Here is a 21,014-nt window from a genome sequence, read left to right as displayed (position 1 = left end):
CGGCAGCAACACTTCCTCCTTGATAAACATTAGTACCGGGGCACCTCAAAGGCTGTGTGTTAATCCTCTGCTCTACTCACTCTATACCCATGACAGCATAGCCAGACAAAGCTCCAACTCCATCTTTAAATTCACCAATGACAGCACTGTTGTTGGACAAATTACAGCTAATGATGAGTCAGAGTGCAGGAACTGCCAAATGGCAGAGTATGACAATGGTGGCAAGACAACAATCTTGTTCTCAATGTTAGTAAAGTCACTGGAAGAAACTAGATGGTGTCATTAGCAAGGGGATTCTTTAATTTTGTTTTAGCAATGTACTTATTTTGTGAGGTATCCAACACATAATCGCCACTAGTAGGCCCAGCTGGGGTAAATGGTCTTGGAGGGGAGGATACTCCTCAAACTGCAGAGCATCTTGGACAATACAGATCACTCCCTCCATGACACTGGCTTTGAGAAATAGACAATAGACAATAGGTGCAGGAGGAGGCCATTTGGCCCTTCGAGCCAGCACCGCCATTCAATGTGATCATGGCTGATCATTCTCAATCAGTACCCCGTTCCTGCCTTCTCCCCATACCCCCTGACTCCGCTATCCTTAAGAGCTCCATCTAGCTCTCTCTTGAATGCATTCAGAGAATTGGCCTCCATTGCCTTCTGAGGTAGAGAATTCCACAGATTCACAACTCTCTGAGTGAAAAGGTTTTTCCTCATCTCAGTTCTAAATGGCCTACCCCTTATTCGTAAACTGTGGCCCCTTGTTCTGGACTCCCCCAACATTAGGAACATGTTTCCTGCCTCTAATGTGTCCAACCCCTTAATAATCTTATACGTTTCGATAAGATTCACCTCTCATCCTTCTAAATTCCAGTGTATACAAGCCTAGTCGCTCCAGTCTTTCAACATATGACAGTCCCGCCATTCCGGGAATTAACCTAGTAAACCTATGCTGCACGCTGCAAGAATATCCTTCCTCAAATTTGGAGACCAAAACTGCACACAGTACTCCAGGTGCGGTCTCACTAGGGCCCTGTACAACTGCAGAAGGACCTCTTTGCTCCTATACTCAACTCCTCTTGTTATGAAGGCCAACATTCCATTGGCTTTCTTCACTGCCTGCTGTACCTGCATGCTTCCTTTCAGTGAAAGCTTCTAAAGATGCAAAGTAATACGTAGTCAGCAGAATAGGAAAATGTAATATAGATGGAACAGTCTAAGGAGAAAGTGCATGGCATTAATTATAGTGTGGAGACATCAATTAAATACTTGAGCTGGAGGACTTAGAGTGCAGAAGCTAAGAATCAGATGCACAGATAAGGCAAGGCAACATGAAAGAGGAATTGACATTTGGGAGATAGAATTTTAAATTTACTGGGTAGAAAAAAGAATCAATGGAGAAAAGAAAGGGGACAGTAAAGTAATTTCCCCAAGGTTCACTTGAGGGGCCTCTCATTCAAGTGCTCATGACACAAACGTTGGGCATCGACAGCTTTTCTGCATTCATTTAAATTCTCATTGTAGATGCAATGTATAAAATGCTCTCCTGATGGATGAGTGGAAGCTATCTGCCATGCATGACAATCATTCATAAACTAATAAAGATTGCCTTTGACTATTTTGACATGTTACCAAAAATCTTTGCATCCCTGGTCAAAATTAATCGCAGTTCTGACTTACTCAAACTAACCGATGGCCATTGTTCAAGAATGTTATGTTCCTAAATAATAACCTGTAAACTATCTATTCTTTGGTAGAGGGAGATGAACAGGAATAGTCACCATCTTCGGCAAGTTGATAGTACATGGTCAGGACATGTACACATTTCAAAATCATCTTGATTAATCCATGTATATATTTGAAAGCAAGTTATATTTGAAAGCAGAAACAGTAAAACTCCAATGTGCTTTTCAATGTTTGCCAGCGAAGAGTAAAGGCATTAAAATGTTATTGCAGCCATTAATTGAAGAGCAAAACAACTTTTCATTACTAAATGTAAAATATTTTAACTAGTAGGTAAATAAAACCAATTGCATTTGTTATGAGGATCAATGCATATTTGAGTGACATCTGAGAATAAATTTGCATGAACTAAGCCCTTTTACAATAACTGTGACCTAATTCCAACCTTACTGTTAAAACAATTGTCAAGAAGCCATGATCCATCCCTTTCTCTAATCTCAAAGACAATATTCCCTAATTAATTACCTTCTATTAAAATAGAGAGAATTTTAAAATCGAGTTTCAGGACAGCCCTGCCTGAAATATCAACAACCGACTCCTGACCTATATCTAGATTGAAAAAATAATAAAGTTGGACACCAACCAATAGAACATAGATTTTTGTAAGGAGGGGTTAAAGATGGCTGTGTTTTCAGGAGATTTTTAAAGGAAGAGAAAAAGACAGAGGTTTGGCAGGAAATTCCAGACTATGATGCCTGGTTGGCTGAAGGCAAGACCACCTTGTGGAACAATTGATCTGTGGCTTCCATTGATTTGAGGTATGGCATTCAGAGCAGTGCTTGAGGTCAGATGTCAACAAATCTGACCCATCACTCCACTTCTCAACTAAACAATCAATACAGCACCAGAGTACGAAGTGCTGAGAGCTGTGATTTATACCAGGGGTGGCTAGTGTCGGGTCAGAAACTTTGATTAAAACATTTTGGGCAGTGATTCTTCCCCTTCTGATTCTTTCTGAGTCAGAGACTTCTTGCAGCAGGTAACTAAGAGGTTGATGAGAGAAAACCAGTATGTTTTCTAAAAAATAACACAGTTGTGCAATTAGTAGAGCCACTGCTTCACAATGTCAGAGACATGGGTATAATGCTGACCTTGGGTGCTGTCAATGTAGAGTTTGCATGTTTCCCCATGACCTCTTGGGTTTCCTCCAGGTGCTCTGGCTTCATCCCACATCAATAATTGGTCATTGTAAATTGCCCCTGATGTGCAAGTGATAGAATTTGAGAGGGTGGGTGGGAGGCAGGAATTGATGAGAATATGGGGAGAATAAAATAATGGATTCATATAGGAGCAGTGTAAATGGATGCTTAAGTAGTCAGTGCAGACTTGGTGGGCCAAAGAGACTGTTTTGTGATTATTACTCTGTGACATATTGTTTAACAAAATGTTTCTTGATGACATAAGGAAATGTGATTTGTCTAGTAAATATGGCCTTTCAAAGGGCATTTCATATTGTGCTACGTAATAGGCCTATTATTAACATTAAATGCCATAGAGTAAAATGAGATGTAGCAGAATTAATATAACATTGGCTAAAGACCAAGAAACTGAGAGCAGTGTAAAAGGTCGTTTTTGACAAGTATGGTTCCCTCAGGGGCCTGTACCAATTCTCTTTTTTTAGTTCATGTTAATTGCAAGGGGACATCTTTCAAATCAGTAAATGTGACAATACACAGAGGCCTAGCGAGCGAGGTGGAGATAGTACAGGCGGATGGAGTGAGTGGATAGGAAGCAGATGAAATCTTGCTCAGAAAGGTTACTTTTTGGTGGCAAGAATAGGAGGCAGTATAACCTAAAGGACACCATTTGAAAAGTACAGGAACAGAAAGATTTGGGGGATAAATGTGCATAGTTTATTGTAAGTGGCTGGGTAAGTTGAGAAAGTGGTTGAACAGACATGCATAATCCTGGGGTTTATAAATAGAGGCGTGAGTACAAGAGCAACAAAATTGTCTAAGTGTCAAAAAACAATACACAGAGGGTGGCGAGTGCCTGGAAAATGCAACAACTTCACGTTCCTGGGCGTGCACTTCTCTGAAGATTTGTACTTGCCCCAGCACGTTGATGCCATCACAAAGAAAGCTCAAGAATGCTTCTACTTCCTTAGAAGATTGAGGAGATTCAGTATATCAATACTCTAATGAACCGACAGGTGTACAGTAGAGAGCTTATGGACTGGTTGGCCTGGTTCAGCAACTCAAACACTCAGAAATGACAGTGACACTGCCTAGTCTTTCACATGTTGCTCCCCATCACTGAAGGGACCCCTAGGAAATTCTGCCTCAAAAGGCAGCCAATATCGGCAACACCACCCTGTTCACCTTCTTATTTCACTACTACAATCAGGAAAGTGGCAGAGAAGCCCCAAAACTGTGAGCATATTATACTATAGGCTGCACAAAAATGGCTAGGATTATTAATATTGAGATTATGAATTTATTGCATTTTTGATTCATATATTATCTGTATGGTATTGCATTTACAGGCCTGTTAAGCTGCAGCAAATTAAGGTATCATTGTTCCATTTGGTACATTTGACAATTGAACTCTCTTGACACTTGTTGCAGCTCCACTCAACTATGTTTTCTATCTGAGGGGAGATTCTATCATAGCATTCAAAAGGAAAATTGATGGAAAGAATTTGTGAGCCATGGGGAAGTGAGACCAGTTGGATTGCACCTAGCAAATCAAATGGACTCCTTGCATGCTATACCCATACTGTGGTTCAATCCAGAGTCTAAAGCAATGGGAGATAAAATGTGGTGCATAATGTTTGGCTACAATATACTCAGATGGCAAATTAGAATCCAAAGGTTTTCCATTAATGTGCAACCTAAATATATTCATGATGTGAAACTGCTAAAATATTTGAAGTTTCAAAGGTTATTTTTCATAGACCTACATGTGTGGGATACACATAAAATGATCATGGAAATCCGTTTCTTCTAGAAGGACACAAAAGTAAGATAAATATATTTTTGAGTTCCTATAGACTACGATAAAAGAGATTTCAAAATTATAACATTTCACTAAAATATCATCCGGTGAAGAGATTTCAAGCTGCGTAAACCTTTTGCATTTAGTCATTCAACTCTCTCAGGAGATTCAAAAGGATAGTGAAACTTTGATGGGCTATACGTGGAATTGGGATGAGATCACAAAATCAAAGCTGGTACAGCAGCAGCTGAGTGGTGCAGCTAGTAGAGCTGCTGCCTCACAGCTCCAACAACCCAGGTTTGATCTTGGTGTTGTCTCTGTGTTGTTTGCACACTCTCTCTCACTCTGAGCATGCAAGTTCCCTCCAGGTTCCCTCCAACTTTCCTCCCATAACCCAAACAGATGTTCCCTAACAAATTTCCCTAAGTGTGTAGGTGAGTGGTACAATCAGGAGTGAGTTGACTGAAAAGTGGTGAGAAGAGGTTACAGGAAATATTAGAGTGGGAGAGGAGAGAATGGTATCGCTCCGTAAAGTGCCATGGACTGCAAGGACTGAATGGATAAATTGGAGATGGAAACAGACCTAGAATTGGGAAATAGGCCTAGAATTGGGAAATTGTTCAGGTGTACTTGAGTGTTTGCATTTGGTGACTGGGAAATTTGATTCTTAGCAGCATTTTTTCATTCTCAGGAAAATCGAACATTTGCTGCCTATCCTAATTATCTTGAAATTGAGTGATTTTTTTAAAGTCATTTCAAAGGCTGAAATATTGGCTGAGATGATCAAAGTAATCCAAGACATGGAAATGATCAAAGGCAGCAACATGTACTGATGACAATATCTCAAAATTCCGAGGAATTAATGTGTTCCTTAGGGCTGCAGCTGTATCATCACAGACAAAGTTTTTATTTATTGGTTAGTTTTGACAACAAAATTTAGTCAATACCTGGAGTATGAGTGGCCTGGTTGTAGTATTTAGAATGAAGTTTTGTGAAATTTCCATTGAATACCATTTAGAAATGATCTTGGGCTTCTTTCCTCATCAAACAACAATCTCTTTCCTGGATTTCCCAGAAATCTTCCTTACCTGGTTAAGAGCATTTCATAGACAAACTCTGGGGGAATAATTACACAAGCAGATCTTCAGCCCAAAATTCCATGAATTATAAATCAGAGATGTAGGAATTAATTGGAACCACCTGGAAGCACATAGAGATAAAATGCATGTGTGCTTCCAATCAATTAGAAGCACACAGAGATATATTTTCCATTTGTTTATGATATCAAAGCATCATGGCGAATTAAAATAATTCCATGCAGAAGAATGGAGAATTTTCAAAATACATGAGTAAGGCCCAAACAGGTATATCTGTAATCTCCACAAGTTTATGATTCAATTCCAGTGTTTGATATTACCATCACCAATTGAACCTTTTTGTAATATTAGGCTGAAAAAGTCAAATGCAGAATCCTCCTGCTAAAATACATCATATGCGCATCTTGAATGATGGCATCAAGTGCAAAGTGGCCAAATTGGTGATGAAATAAACACAGTCTATTTAGCAATATGTGAGCAGGGTACAAAGAGCCTGAAAAGAGCTAAAGGCAGGCTAAGCTATATGGGCAAGATGTTGGCAGATAGTATTTCAATGTGGGAAAATGTAAGGTTTGGCACTATGGACGAAGAGTGAAGAATGAGTGAAGAATGTTGTACTCCATTGGATCTGGGGGCTTCCAGTGCAAAAGATTGGCATGCAAATAATTAGGAGGGCTAATATAAAATTGGTCTTTATTGCATGGTCTACAGGTGATATAAATTGGGGAGTTTACAACTGTACAGGTCTACGACTGTTTACAAATCTACACATTGCTGGTGAGACTGCTCCTGGCTTATTGGGTACAGATTTAGTCTCCACATTTAAAGAGTGATGGACTTGCGTTGGAGGCAGCGCAGAGAAGGTTCAATTAATTCTGGATTGGCTGGAATTGACATGAGGAGAGGATGAGCAGGCTGGTACTCATTGAAGGTGATTACATTGAAACGTACAAGATTCTGGTGAATCTGACAAGGATTGACAGGGTAGATACTGAAAAGATGTTTCCCCAGTGAAGGATTCTACAACTAATAGATATTGTTTCAGAAGAAGTAACTTCCCATTTAGGACAGAGGTTAGAAGAAATTACTTCTCTCCAAGGATCATGACGCATAAGAATTCCTAACGCCAGAAAGCATGGATGTAGTCTTTGAATAGATTTGAGACTAATTCAACAAAACTTTGAAATATAAGGGAGAATAATACGGCAGGGAAACAAGGACCTCCTGCTCACAAACTCCAAGCGAAACATCAAGCAACAAATTCTTCCTTCACTACTCCCATTTTATTCTCCTCAGTATCCTTCCACCCTGGCCTCCACATTAGGGAAACCTCATTACAGCAAATTAACCTACCAACTAAATGTCTTTGTGATGTGCAGGTAGACATACAATACAATACAATACAATATATCTTTATTGTCATTGTACAGGGGTACAACGAGATTGGGAATGCGCCTCCCAAATGATGCAATAAATTAATTAGTCAGTATTAATTTAAACAATCCAATGAAACAAATTAGAATAGTTTGATATAGATCACACATAGATGAAATATAGATGAAACTCCCACTGTCACAGGGAAAACATACACATTTTTACATGGACAGCATTGGAGGTTAGGATTGAATCTGGGCCACTGGAACTGTAAGGCAGCAGTTCTATTCATTGCTCTACTGTGCTGCTCTTAAAGAGGAAGCAAGATATCAGCAGTAAATTAGGCATGATCTTGTTGAATCTTGAAGATGCAAGGGGCTGATTAGCTTACTCCTACTCCTGGTGTTTTTATTCTAACATCCTCCTCAATCCAAAGATTCTGCAGCACTATACAAACAAGGTGATGTTCTGCTGTTTCTAGATCCTGCCCCAGTAGCCACCTGCCCTGGAAACATTGAGATAACAAAGCAATCTTCATACCTAGAATAAATGATATCCCAGTGAGCATTGAACTTCTGTTACAATGAGGTGAAGTTTTTACAAGGTATCAGGTTGCAATGTATTTTTTTAATGATTGCAATATAAGCTGCTGCAACTGATTCTAGATGAATCATTGACCCACAGGGAAATGTTACGAGGCAGAGGATTGCTTTGGTTTCAAAGAAGTGTTTTATCTTTAATAGATAATAAGTCACATGTTAGTAAAATTTAAATGGCTATCTTGGTCTTGATATGAACCCCTTCTACACAGCTCCTTTTAAAGAATTGGATGCTTTTTAAAATAGTAATGAGCTTCCCTGTTTGAAATGGTGTGTATAAATGGAAAAATAATCAGCGCATCCACTGGATCTAAGCAACAGGATGTAATTTCAAATCCCTAAAGAGGAGCCAGGAAACAACAGCTGGGAGAGAAATGACAACAAACTAAAAGATTCTGAAGGACTATTATAGTCATACAGCACAGAACTGGTAACTCAAATCTCACTGTACCATCGACTTCTCTAACTTTAGATAGTTCCTCTGTCCCTCCCTTCCCCTCCTCCTTCCCAGATCTCCCTCTATCTTCCTGTCTCCACCTATATCCTTCCTTTATCCTGCCCCCCTGACATCAGTCTGAAGAAGGGTCTCGACCCGAAACGTCACCCATTCCTTCTCTCCCGAGATGCCGCCTGACCTGCTGAGTTACTCCAGCATTTTGTGAATAAATCGATTTGTACCAGCATCTGCAGTTATTTTCTTATCTCACTGTACCTTAATTGGTCCATGTGACAATAAACTGATCTTGAAACCTTGAAACTGGCTCTTCACCTCAATTTGCCCCTGCCGGCCAAGCTGCTCCATCTACACTAGTCCCACCTGCCCATATTTGGCCCATATCCCTCAAAACCTTTCCTGTCCATGTACATGTCCAAATGTATTTTAAATGTTGTTATAGTATCTGCCTCAACAAACTCCTCTGGAAGCTTGTTCCATATCCCCACTACCCTCTGAATTAAATATATATTCCTATTAAACCTTTCCACTCTCACCTTAAACCTATGTCCTCTCATTCTTGATTCCCCTATTCTAGGTTAAAGACAGTACATCTACCCTAGCTATCCCCTTCGTGAACTTATACACCTCCGTAAAATCACCCCTCATCCTCCTGCACTCCAAGGAATAAAATCCTAGTGTGCCCAAACTCTCCTTATACCTCAGACCCTCAAGTCCTGGCAACACCCTCATAAATCTTCTCTGTATTCTTTCCTACTTAACAACATTTTTCCTATAACAGGGTGACCAAAACTAAACACGATACTCCAAATGTGGCCTCACCAATGTCATGTACAACTACAACATAACATCACAACTTCTATATTCAATACGCTGACTAATGGTTATTGTTCAGGATTTAACTTTGGCTCCTTTTGGTTTCAGAGACTGATATTCTATGTCTTTCTTATCTTTATTTCCCTACATTAGAAAGAAATAGCAAGCACTGAAAGGAAGGGAAGAAAAACAGTCCTATGAATTGTTGGAATCAACCCATCTATCCTAACATTTAAAGTGGCGGATAGATACTGATTAAGCCAAAAATGTTACCTTGAAAATCCACTGTGTTATTCCTTTGTTACACTCCCTTTAAGCTAACAAAGCCAACTTGTTGTTGATTAAATACACATATCATTCAGAGTTTAATGTTTATTTGGCCAGGGGAATTTAAAGACTGGAGAATAGTTCATAATTTACTTCTGAGATAACATCAGTAGACATAGAAATGCCTAAATATTCTATCAGGAGCACAGGGCATAGTTTGTAGATCCACTGTCTCAGAGCACCAGGCCATTAGATTTAATCCTGACCTCAGGTACTGCAGGTGCAGAGTTTGCATGTTCTGTGGGTGTTCCAGTTTTCTCCCACATCCCAAAGATGTGCGGGTTGTTAGGTTTATGTAGGCGAGTGGTAGTGTCTGTGGGGAGGGGGAGGGGGGGGGGGGGGGAGAGAGAATGCTAGTTTGGAGAGAATTAAAAAATTATTAATGAAGGATTAGTGTAAATGGGTGGCAAACAGTTGATGCAGATTTAGTGGGGTGAAGGCCCTGTTTCCATACTGTATCTATGCATGGCTTTATGTGCAATCATTATCTCTCTCTCTCTCTCCGTCATAACAGGTAGTGATTGTGGCAAGTCAGAGGCTATTGAATTCTGTATTAGATCCTCGTGATCTTGTGTGCGCGGTGGGTGTTGCTGACTAAGACAGCAGTCATTGCCCATCCCTTATTGCCATGGGAGTTGGCATGGAAACAGACCCGTATGCCAACTCAATCTGTACCAACCAAGTGTCCCATCTATGCTAGTTCATCTCACTGCATTTGACCTACATCCCTCCAAATATTTCCTATCCTTGTGCCTGTCCAAATGTCTTTTAAATGTTGTCATTATACATGCCTCAACCACCTCATTAGGCAGCTTGTTCCATATACCCACCAACCGCCGTGTGGAAAAGTTCCCCAACAAGTTCCTATTAAATCTTTTCCCTCTCACCTTAAACCAATGTCCTCCGACCCTGAGAAAAGACGGTGTGTATTTGCCCTATGTACGTCCCTCATGATTTTATACACCTTGATAATATCATCCCTCAGTCACCTGCTCTCCAGGGAATAAAATCCTAGTCTGGCTAACTTTTCCCTATAACTTAGTCCCATGCAAGGCGGGATAGGAAAAGGCATGGTGCCACAGCTCCTCGAACAACTACAGTTTTTGGATTGAAAGCATTCTCATTATAAAATGTGAAAGATGATCCAAGAATTTGACAATGTTAATGAAAGTTCAGCAACATATTTCCAAATCAGGGTAGAATGCGATTTGGAGAAGAAAACAGTGGTACTCCCACATGCCTGCTGCTCTAGTCCTTCAACTCGACAGAAGTCATGAGTGTCTTACAATCAATACATAGAAACATAGAAAATAGGTACAGGAGTAGGCCATTCAGTCCTTAACACAGACAGTTACCACAGATGAAGAGAAGCCAGATGTTTAAGATGGTGGATAAATGCTGGCCCATCAGGCAGCGTTTTCTTGACTATACACTGTATTTTTCTGCTGCTACACGCCCAAAGCCTAATTGCTGGTAGGTAAATACATATGACATTTTGTGTTAATTATCTGGCAAGGGGGATTTAAAGACAGGAGAGTGTTTACATTTACCTCAGGGATAAAAATAAAATATGTTACATTGTTAGCTCAGCAGGGCAAAGTCGTCGGTTTCCTCCGGGGAACTGGATTATAAAACTTGTACCATTGGATGCACTTCATGGACCGAGTGCTGACCAGTGAATTCACACCCTAGTCAACTCTCGCAGAAGGAAACTTCAAGCAGAGAAGAGTGAAGAAACCACAGATGCCGGTTTACACCGAAGATATAGACACAAAATGCTGGAGTAGCTCAGCGGGACAGGCGGGCAGCATCTCCGGAGAGAAGGAATGCGTGATGTTTCGGGACGAGACCCTTCTTCAGACCCAAAACGCCACCCATTCCTTGTCTCCAGAGACATAGAAACATAGAAAATAGGTGCAGGAGTAGGCCATTCGGCCCTTCGAGCCTGCACCGCCATTCAATATGATCATGGCCGATCATTCAACTCAGTATCCCGTACCTGCCTTCTCTCCATACCCCCTGATCCCTTTAGCCACAAGGGCCACATCTAACTCCCTCTTAAATATAGCCAATGAACTGGCCTCAACTACCTTCTGTGGCAGAGAATTCCACAGATTCACCACTCTCTGTGTGAAAAAAAACGTTCTCATCTCGGTCCTAAAAGACTCCCTCCTTATCCTTAAACTGTGACCCCTTGTTCTGGACTTCCCCAACATCGGGAACAATCTTCCTGCATCTAGCCTGTCTAACCCCTTAAGAATTTTGTAAGTTTCTATAAGATCCCCCCTCAATCTTCTAAATTCCAGCGAGACGCTGCCTGCCTCCCTGCCCCGCGGAGTTACTCCAGCATTTGGTGCCTACCTTCAAGCAGGGGTGTTTTTAACAATGCAAATAAGACGGAACATATCGGAGGAGCCAATGAGCGTCCAATCCAAGGTGGATAAGTGCCGGGGAAGGAAGAGTGAGAGAAACAGAAAGCTCTCAGCTCTGCTGTGCGTCACATTCCTGGTCAGGGAAAGATCACGTGGCTACAGAAGACCTAGTTTTCTTTGGCGTCTGACACTTCCAGTTTCAGCTTTGGGTCCCAGCAAGACTTTATCCAAAAGATGAGTCCAGAGAAGAGGAACCGCCTCCTTCGCTAAGTAGGAAATAGCAGCGATGGGGGAGAAAAAAAAAAGTTAAATAAGAATAAATGTCTTTGTATCTTGATGGGGGTTCGCCCTTTGATAATAATTTACCAGTAGAGTTGGTAATCGTCGGCTTTGAGATTTTCTCAACTGGAAGATCTGAAATTAAGTGAAGTCAACTTTCCCACTGCTGGGGTAGTTGTGGGAGCCGAGTGCCGGAGTGCGAGGGTCCTGTGACAGGTCGTCCCGTCGGCACCACCCCCCTCCCCCCCCCCCCCCCCCCTCACACTTGCATCCTTTGTGAATCCGAGTGGAGGAGCTCAGGGAGCCGCTGCCGACCCAGCACTCTCGGACAGGACCATGAGATGAACCAAGACGAAGGGGCTCAGAGGTGTTTCAAGACACGACGTCCACCCAGTGAAAGGAACCTGGGCGGCTTCGGTGCCGTCTGAACAAGGCGGACATGTAACAGCAGTCAACCAGAGAGAGCGAGAGAGAGAGAGAGTGAGAGATAAAGTTCAAACAATAGTGGAGATGGTGACTGACTGGACAAGCTCGGTTGGTTCTTCCTCCTGGCGATGTTGAAATAGGGTCGGTGCAGTCTCCGGCTGCGATCTGCTGAGACAAGATTTAATCCTCTTCTCGTTGCTTCATTCAGGTGAAATTACAAATTAAGCCTCTCCGTAAACCTTAAAACCTCTCGCTTCGGTCTTTTTTCCCTGCCAGGGATAGAGCGCTCCGTGTTTAACCGTGTTGAGCATACTGTTATCGGGGTGCAAATGTTGTCATCTGCATGCCAATTATCTAGCGAAAGGACACGAAATTGACGAGATCGCCGCTGTAAATGTACCATGGGTTTACAAAGTTGATACATTGAAAGGCTTCAAAGGCAAACTGCATCTGTACTTGTTGCAAATGTATATCTATCACCGCGAACGACTTGTAGAGACGCTGAGTGAAATGAGACTTTACGGCTCCGTACTAAATAACGGGACTAATAGGAATGTAGCCATTTGAGACAGCATCCGAATAGTCAGCTACACTAGTTCTCGATCAAATTTGAGCGTTTGCTTAAAGAGACAAAATTAGACATTTCAGGCGTTCATGGGGATATGAGCACAGTTGTGGCGGTAGGAACTGAGTTTCAGACAATGTCTCAATTCTGATGTTTTCTTTGTCCTTATAACGGTGCACATGTTTAACACATAGGGATATCTCTTCTCGGATTTGATCTTAAACCAAGGGACATTTTCCAGGTTATAGCTCAATTTTCCTTTTTTTTGGTATTAGAACGCGAAATGAACCAGGGAAAGAACACGGAAATGTTGGAACTAAAGAGAGGCTCAATTCGCCTTTTATCTTTAATGGACTCAATTAAAAAAACAATAGAATCCCGGAACAGTTCAGGATGAGAGATGATGTTGCTGTGTCATGTAATATTAAAAAGATTGCCCACAAATCCATGTGGGGCACTAGCGGAGGCTAATAGTCTCAGTGTTCCGAGCAATGGCATATTCTAAAAATGATTTACGTTGCAATGCCTCAATTCTGATTATGGCAACCATAATCTCCATGCTAACTTTCAAACTCCGAACTGTTCTCTAAAACCAATAAAGGTTGCAAATAATTAATGTGGTCTCTTCCAGTACATTGCATTTCAATCAGTCCCACAACCACGTGGAATTTATCTCATTCCTGTTTAGTGCTGCTCTGGAGCTTCAAACATTAGTCTCCGGGGAAAAACATCCAATTAACGCCGTCTCTGTTAACTTAAATCTATTGTCAATGCAAATACAGTACTGTAAAAGGCGAGTGCCTTGATAACTCCCCCCCCCCCCCCCCCCCCCCCCCCCACAGCACAATTAGCATAATTTCACTGGAGGCAGGACGATGGCTTAGTTTCTCTACTGTTGTCCGGCTGACTGGCATTTTCAGATACTCTCCTACCTATTTAATCATAGCCAGAATATTCCCTGGAATGGTTTCTAATCAACCCCCTTGTATGATCTTATAGAAGAGGTGTTCAAAATCATGAGAGGAATTGATCGGCTACATGCACAGTGTCTCTTCCCCAGAATAGGAGAATCCAGAACCAGAGGACATAGGTTTAAGGTGAGGGGGAAAGATTTAATAGGAACCTGTGGGAGAACCTTTTCACGCAAAAGGTGGTGGGTGCATGGAACAAGCTGCCAGGTACAGCAGGCAGTGAAGAATCCTAATGGCATGTTGGCCTTCATTGCAAAAGGATTTGAGTTTAGCAGCAAGGAGGTCCTACTGCTGTTGTACAGGGCCCTGGTGAGACCGCACCTGGAGTATTGTGTGCAATTTTGGTGTCCTAATTACAGTATTGCTATTGAGGGAGTGCAGCGTAGGTTCACCAGGTTAATTCCCGGGATAGCGGGACTGACATATGATGAAAGAATGGGTCGACTGGGCTTGTATTCACTGGAATTTAGAAGGATGATAGGGGATCTTATAGAAACATATAAAGTTCTTAAGGGATTGGACAGGCTAGATGTAGGAAAAAAAATTCCCGATGTTGGGGGAGTCGAGACCCAGAGGTCACAGTTTAAGAATAAGGGGTAGGCCATTTAGGACTGAGTAATGAAAAACGTTTTCTCCCACAGTGTTATGAATCTGTGGAATTCTCTGCCACAGAAGGCAGTGGAGGCCAATTCACTGGATGTTTTCAAGAGAGTTAGATTTAGCACTTAGGGCTAATGGAATCAAGGGATATGGGAAAAAAGCAGGAACCGGGTACTGATTTTAGATGATCAGCCATGATAATTTTGAATGGCGATGCTGGCTCGAAGGGCCGAATGGCCTACTCTTGCACCTATTTTTTAATGTTTTCTGTTTCTAAGAGGTAGATGAGGGAGGGACTATTGTAACGTATAAGAAACATTTAGACAGGTGCATGGAGTGGACAGGTTTAGAAGGATATTGGCCAAATGCAGGCAGTTGGGATTAGTGTAGATGGGACATATTGGCCAGTGTGGGCAAGTTGGGGCCGAAAGGCCTGTTTCCACGCTGTAAGACTCAAAGATACTAGAGGAGCCAGATGAACCACCGTTTAAATCACCTATACAGAAGTGTAGTACGCAAATCACCTATACTGAAGTGCAGTCCGTCATTTTAGTAGGCAAAACCCACCGTCAGTTATGCCCCTTGCAGTGTAATCAGTGTTTTGGGGGAACAGTATGTCTGATGATACCATAAAAATGCAGAATATATCTCATCTATCAATTCATAGATTTTTATTATTTTTCTTTTTAAATGTTTCTGGACGTTTCTGCCTACTAAAATGGCGCCATGACATACTATGGTTTTTAGGGTCGAGTGGTCTATCTTGCTCTGCTCTATTATCTTTGGTAAGACTTTATGTCCTCTAGAATTGCCTAACTACTTATCATTGGCCCGTTCCTTTCTTTTTAAACTAATATGCTGTTCCTCAAAGGCATCATCTGGGGGTGTTACATCAACTTCTACATTCATTGTTGACACACCACTCAAACACTTGGTCCCCCCCAGTACCTTTCTGACACCCAGTCCTAGATGATGGGCCCCAATTTCTTCCAGTTGGACACTCTGAAAGCTACCATCTTCAATCATGTCAATAAACACCATACTCTCCATCTCCCTCCACTGGCACTGTCCCAGATTGAACGAGATTGCTGGTTTCTAGATCATCAATGTCTTAAATACAAGATTTCCATCTTTTCTCCCCAACCACAAAATATTGCTGAAGCCATGTCCTCTTCTTTTCAAAAATCAATCTTTTAAGCTTTTTATGTCATCCTCCTGGGAACCTCAGAGGCTTTTGCAATGTTTTTTTATGGCACAGGAAACTACCTTTTGTTCTGTGTTAAAAGCATTTTTTCAAAGTACAGCATTCTAATGAATAATGTGGCTACATATCTGCAACAAATCAAAGAATAATCAAACCACACAGTAAAAGGATGGAAATTTAAATTCCCAAGACAAATGGCAAAATAATATTATGGCAAGGCCATCTCCAAAATTTACTCAAACCCCTCTGGAAAAAGTTCCGTGTGCCTCACATTCGTGGGACTTGTGTTTAGCAAAAGATTCTTTTGGAAAATTTAAAATGTCAAATCTCGTGTTCTGGGTTAGTCTGAATATATCTTGTCTTGAAGATACTGAATGTTTATAATATGGTTTGAATTCAGATTCTCCTGTAGAAAGCAGCACTGCAACAAAGTCCGTCATAGGTTCAGACACGCCGTGTCCATAGAAGGGTTTACCCGTGAACTTTAGTGCAAAGTACATCAGGCCTGGTCTTTTGTTGGATATCAAGATATAAAATAGTGTCAGAATACCAATTATTCAATGGCAGCCACAGACAGAAGTATGAGAAAATATTGGATGGATATATTAAGCTGTTGCAATAAGATAAATCTGAAAATTATTTATTAAACACTCATTTGTCTCATGTGCTTTACAGTATGTGCAATAATCTCAGTCAGAGATATACATTAATTCAAATATTTCAACAATTAGAAAGAGGACAATATTTAATCAAAGGTGAGAATGGAATGGGGTTAAACAGATTTCAATTCCTTGGTAGTATTCTCAAAATAAAGAGTTGGCTATTCAAGACAGATGAGAAGTAATTTCTTTACCCAGAGAGAAATGAATCTTTGGGATTTTCCATCCAAGAAGGCGGTAGTGGTTCAGTCACAAGTACATCCAAGGTAGACTTAAGTATAAGGACATCAATGGGTATGGGACTAGTGCAGAAAAGCGGCATTGGGGTGAAAGATCAGCTGTGGTTCTACTGAATAACAGAACAAGAATGAGGAGGTGCATAACCTACTGCGGCTTCTATTTCTTAAACTCACTAGTCATGTACTAAATTGAATTATCACATTAGTTAATCAAATTTCAGAATGGCTGACATTTTTTAATATGGACTACTATATACAAACTTAGAATAATTGTCAAAATGTAGCCTATGGATTATATTCATGCATCGTTTCTTCTCAAGAAAGTGGTTTGACAAACTATACAAATATTAAAAAAGCTCGCTCCACATATTCCCACTGTATCTATGTTCTAGTTTGAGACTTCTATTTCTAGCTCAAGACAGGCTCTTTCTTCTGTTCACACAAAAATGCAGTAATATAAACTTTGTGATCTGTAATCCTACCAGTCAAGACACTTGACTTTATTGCAGTTTTCTTTTCCAATGTTCTGTTCCTAATGGCCCATAAGTTAAAATATTTATTTGACCAATCATTATAACTAAAGATACAGAATCAGCATCTACCAAAATAGACTGTACAGAGAAAGCTTATTAAAATCCTCCCTGCACTTGCCCTGCACCACTTAGTATGGCTGTTATTAAAAGCCCATGCTGGGATGATAATTTTTAACATACTTTGATGATGCAATAAATGATTTGTGAAGAATAAACTAATATTTACACTGAAGTCAGAGTTGGAAAAAAAACCCAGTACATACTTGCATTTCTGGTGTTTTACTCCCAGTTATATTCACGAGTAGAATTACTGAAGGGAGAGAAATGCCTGGGGTGGGGGGGTTGAAAGGTGTGTCTGTAACTACAGAAAAAATTCACAAGATACTGTATTGACAATTTGGAACTGAATGCAGAAAATGATTCTTTGCTCAACGTTTTGCGGAAATGATGACTGAGGCAGACAAGATTAAATAAAAAGTGAGCGACTAGACAAAAAAACTGCAAGATATTACAGAATGATTTTACAAAGTGCTGATATAGATAGTGTCAGGACAAAAGTGACTTCTTCCATGCTGTATCAATTATATCATTCTAAGAAATTGGATACAAGAATAGGGTAGATAAATCTATTAAAACTATTTGTTCTAATTAAAGTATTTCCTAACATGGACTGATTAGACAAGCCTGAGGAAGATCCCTGCTCTTGCATTCATCTTGTCTATTTCAAATATTCCATCATTTTAAAATGAAGTTTGGAAAAGTAACAGCAAACAACTGGTATATTCAAAATTCCCAATGTAACATTTTCTGATACTTGTAAATTGCATATTTTATATCCATTGCAATGTAGAATAAAAACTTGCAAATTTCCTAATTCCTATATCTCCTGGAAAAATAGCATTCCGATTTATTTTGTATGTATTCAAACCTATTTCCCAACAATTATGTTCCTCTATCACTCATTCATTTCCATAATTACAATTGGATTGCAAATATTCTTAAGGAAAAAAACCCAATGATGCCTGTATACACGGCAACCAGCTTCATTCTATCTTTGAATCATGGGCAGAGGTTTTATTAATGGCTGTTTTTCATTGTTGCTGCCTCTATTGACCATAATAAAACTTAACCATTTTATCAAAACTTAAAGAAATTGGTGGATGTGGGGTTTGTTTGATTGCTAATGTGCAATTCTTTGATCAATGTTAATATGAGTCTTGTGAAACTAGTTGATGATTCTCTCTTAAAATTGCTCCATTTGCCTGAAAGAATACTATTTGAGTTATTTGTTCATGATTTTGTGGAATTACCTCATAGCCGTTAACAGAACTTCAGCTGTCATTCTCAAATTGTACTATCCTATTCTTGACTTTTAAGGAAGACGACAGCACTATGATAGCGACAGGTGGTGTAATAACGGGACTTGCAGCCCTGAAAAGACAGGACTCTGCTCGATCACAGCATCTTCATCATCCTCCACCTGCTCCAGAGAAAAGGAGAGTCAAACGTAAGCCGAAACCTGATGTTGTTGTTGTGAGAGGCAAAATCAGACTGTATTCCCCTTCAGGATTTTTCCTTTTCCTTGGAATTTTAATTTCAATGGTTGGGATTGCAATGGCAGTTCTTGGTTATTGGCCACAGGAGATGGACAAGAAACATCCTGTAATGTCCAAATCTGGGATGTCAGATAATGTGTCTCATGTAATATTAGACCATGCTGGAGTATTAGTGGAATTTTTTGAACAGCACTTACACTCTGATAAAATGAAAATGATTGGCCCTTTCACAATGGGGATTGGAATATTTATATTTATTTGTGCTAATGCTATACTGCATGAAAATAGGGACAAAGAAACAAAAGTGATACATATGCAAGATATTTATTCCACAGTCATTGATATCCATAGCCAAAGAATTAAAGAGCAAAGACATATGAATGGGGCTTGGACTGGCCACTCTGGGGATTCTAATATCAAATGTTATGACAACCAATGTACAGCTAAACTGGCTGCAAATGTACTGCTGTCATTTTCTGGATCATCGAAGGATAGAATCGCTGCAACAAAATCGATCTCTTATGATGAAGAGGATGGACTACCCAAGGAAATCAATATGCTTTTACACCCCAAAACCTCAACAGCATTAGGCTCCTTCCATAGGATGCAGACAGAAACTCAGAAAGAGAAATGCAGCAATTCTAAAAAGTGTGAGACCAAGTCTATTGTCTCATCATCTATCAACGCTTTCACTCTCCCTGTTATTAAACTGAACAACTGTGTGATTGATGAGCCCGAACTTGACAATATCACAGAGGATTCTGAGTTCAGTAAAGGTAGGGCAAGACACTCTTCTATGGCTTCCTTAACAGTACCATCAACCGATATCAATGACTCTTACAAACCACCTAATCCACGTCTATCAAGAAGCAACACTACGGCAGGAGGTGGAAACTGCACTTTCCCACCTTGTGCACCTTCTGAAACACCCATGGGAAAATTTCTATCACCTGGTTTTCCCAAGAAAGAGTTTGGATCAAACAATTCCCTTCACATATTGTCCTGTCACTCAAAGTCCTTGGACTTGGAGAGAGGACCGTTAACACTTACAGTTCAAACAGAACAAAGAAAGCATCCAAGTTGGCCAAGACTTGATCGTAGTAACAGCAAGGGTTATGTGAAACTGGAGAATAAAGAGGATCCTATGGACACACTAACTGCACCACAGACCTCTGTAAAAGGTGGCTATACAAATAAAGAGAAATTACTAATGATCTCAAGATCTCATAATAACCTAAGTTTTGAAAACAATGAATTTTTAGATAACAAGTTAAGACATGGAGCTTCAGAAACAAGATTTTGAAGGTGTACTGCTTTCTATCATGTTTATATTTTAAAGTACTTCTAAGAAATGTATTTGTGAGAAATGCATGTCTATTTTAAAGAGACATTATTTTCAGTTTAAAAAAATGAATATTTGTAGATTATGATCTGAACGGACATTTTTAGTTCCATGTTTTTTTCATGCTGGTATGGAGCATTGTTGACATATTTCATGCTTGTTGTCAGTTCTGTATTAACCAGCTGCTCAGGTATTGACTGAGTTCAAGTCTTTGTCCAGACTGACAATAACATCAAACATCATTACTTTTTGTTTATCCCTCAATCCATGATGGACAGGCTTAATTCATCTTTGAAGTATTAAATCTACACCAAGGAAGTATTATACTAATTAAGATATATGAACATCAATTGAATGATAAATTGAGATGCAGGTATTTGCTTTTCCAGTACAAGATTTGAACTTATATATTGGATGGCAAATTATAAGATTTTGCTGTAACTCCATATTAATGTCCATAATATATATTTTGCTATTTAAAAAAAATAAAAGTGCGCATCATTCAATTTTTCTGTGTTTCTATTTTGTCAATTGTTGATCATTTGACAGGATGGTAGAAATTTCTGCAAAATCACCAACAGAAATTCAACCTGCTGAGAATGAAAAGTTAGGAAATGCGAAGGTCACCTTTCAATTCCACGGAGTCAATAAGATTCCCAACCAGATGCCCTGCAGTTGTCACCTCATTTGAAAATAATCCATGAGAAGTTGGTTTCAACTCCTGGAATAATAAAGAAGGTTTTGTTTTCTGACTGTCCAGCCCAACATCCATTTATTTTTCCTTTAATTCCATTGCAAAAATGGCTTTAATCTATCACCAATGTTGTATCAGAAGCAGAATAAATTATGATTTGCTGAAGTTATCACTCATACCAGACCACTTGTATATTCAACTGTATTTACATGCCCAGGCAGACTTAA

At 40.0% G+C, this 21,014-nt stretch overlaps 1 protein-coding gene and 1 long non-coding RNA gene across 2 annotated transcripts in view; one reads left to right on the top strand and one right to left on the bottom strand.

Annotated features, from left to right (window-relative positions):
- LOC144593645 (uncharacterized) overlaps positions 1 to 11,794 on the bottom strand; it is an 80,116-nt gene extending 68,322 nt beyond the window's left edge. The window contains exon 1 of the long non-coding RNA XR_013547274.1: positions 11,709 to 11,794. This is a non-coding gene — a long non-coding RNA (uncharacterized LOC144593645). The remainder of the gene's footprint in view (positions 1 to 11,708) is intronic.
- A 26-nt stretch (positions 11,795 to 11,820) lies between these two features.
- Positions 11,821 to 20,599, top strand: tmem200a (transmembrane protein 200A). The gene is made up of 2 exons (XM_078399537.1): positions 11,821 to 12,632; positions 18,573 to 20,599. Exon 2 carries the CDS (start codon positions 18,588 to 18,590, stop codon positions 20,052 to 20,054), a length of 1,467 nt encoding a protein of 488 aa, XP_078255663.1. The 5' UTR covers positions 11,821 to 12,632; positions 18,573 to 18,587; the 3' UTR covers positions 20,055 to 20,599.
- Positions 20,600 to 21,014: the final 415 nt, after the last annotated feature.

This window comes from Rhinoraja longicauda, chromosome 5 (assembly GCF_053455715.1).
Source record: "Rhinoraja longicauda isolate Sanriku21f chromosome 5, sRhiLon1.1, whole genome shotgun sequence".
NCBI lineage: Eukaryota > Metazoa > Chordata > Chondrichthyes > Rajiformes > Arhynchobatidae > Rhinoraja > Rhinoraja longicauda.
Note: the sequence above shows the minus strand (reverse complement) of the source record. Positions and strands in the feature narration are given on the sequence as shown.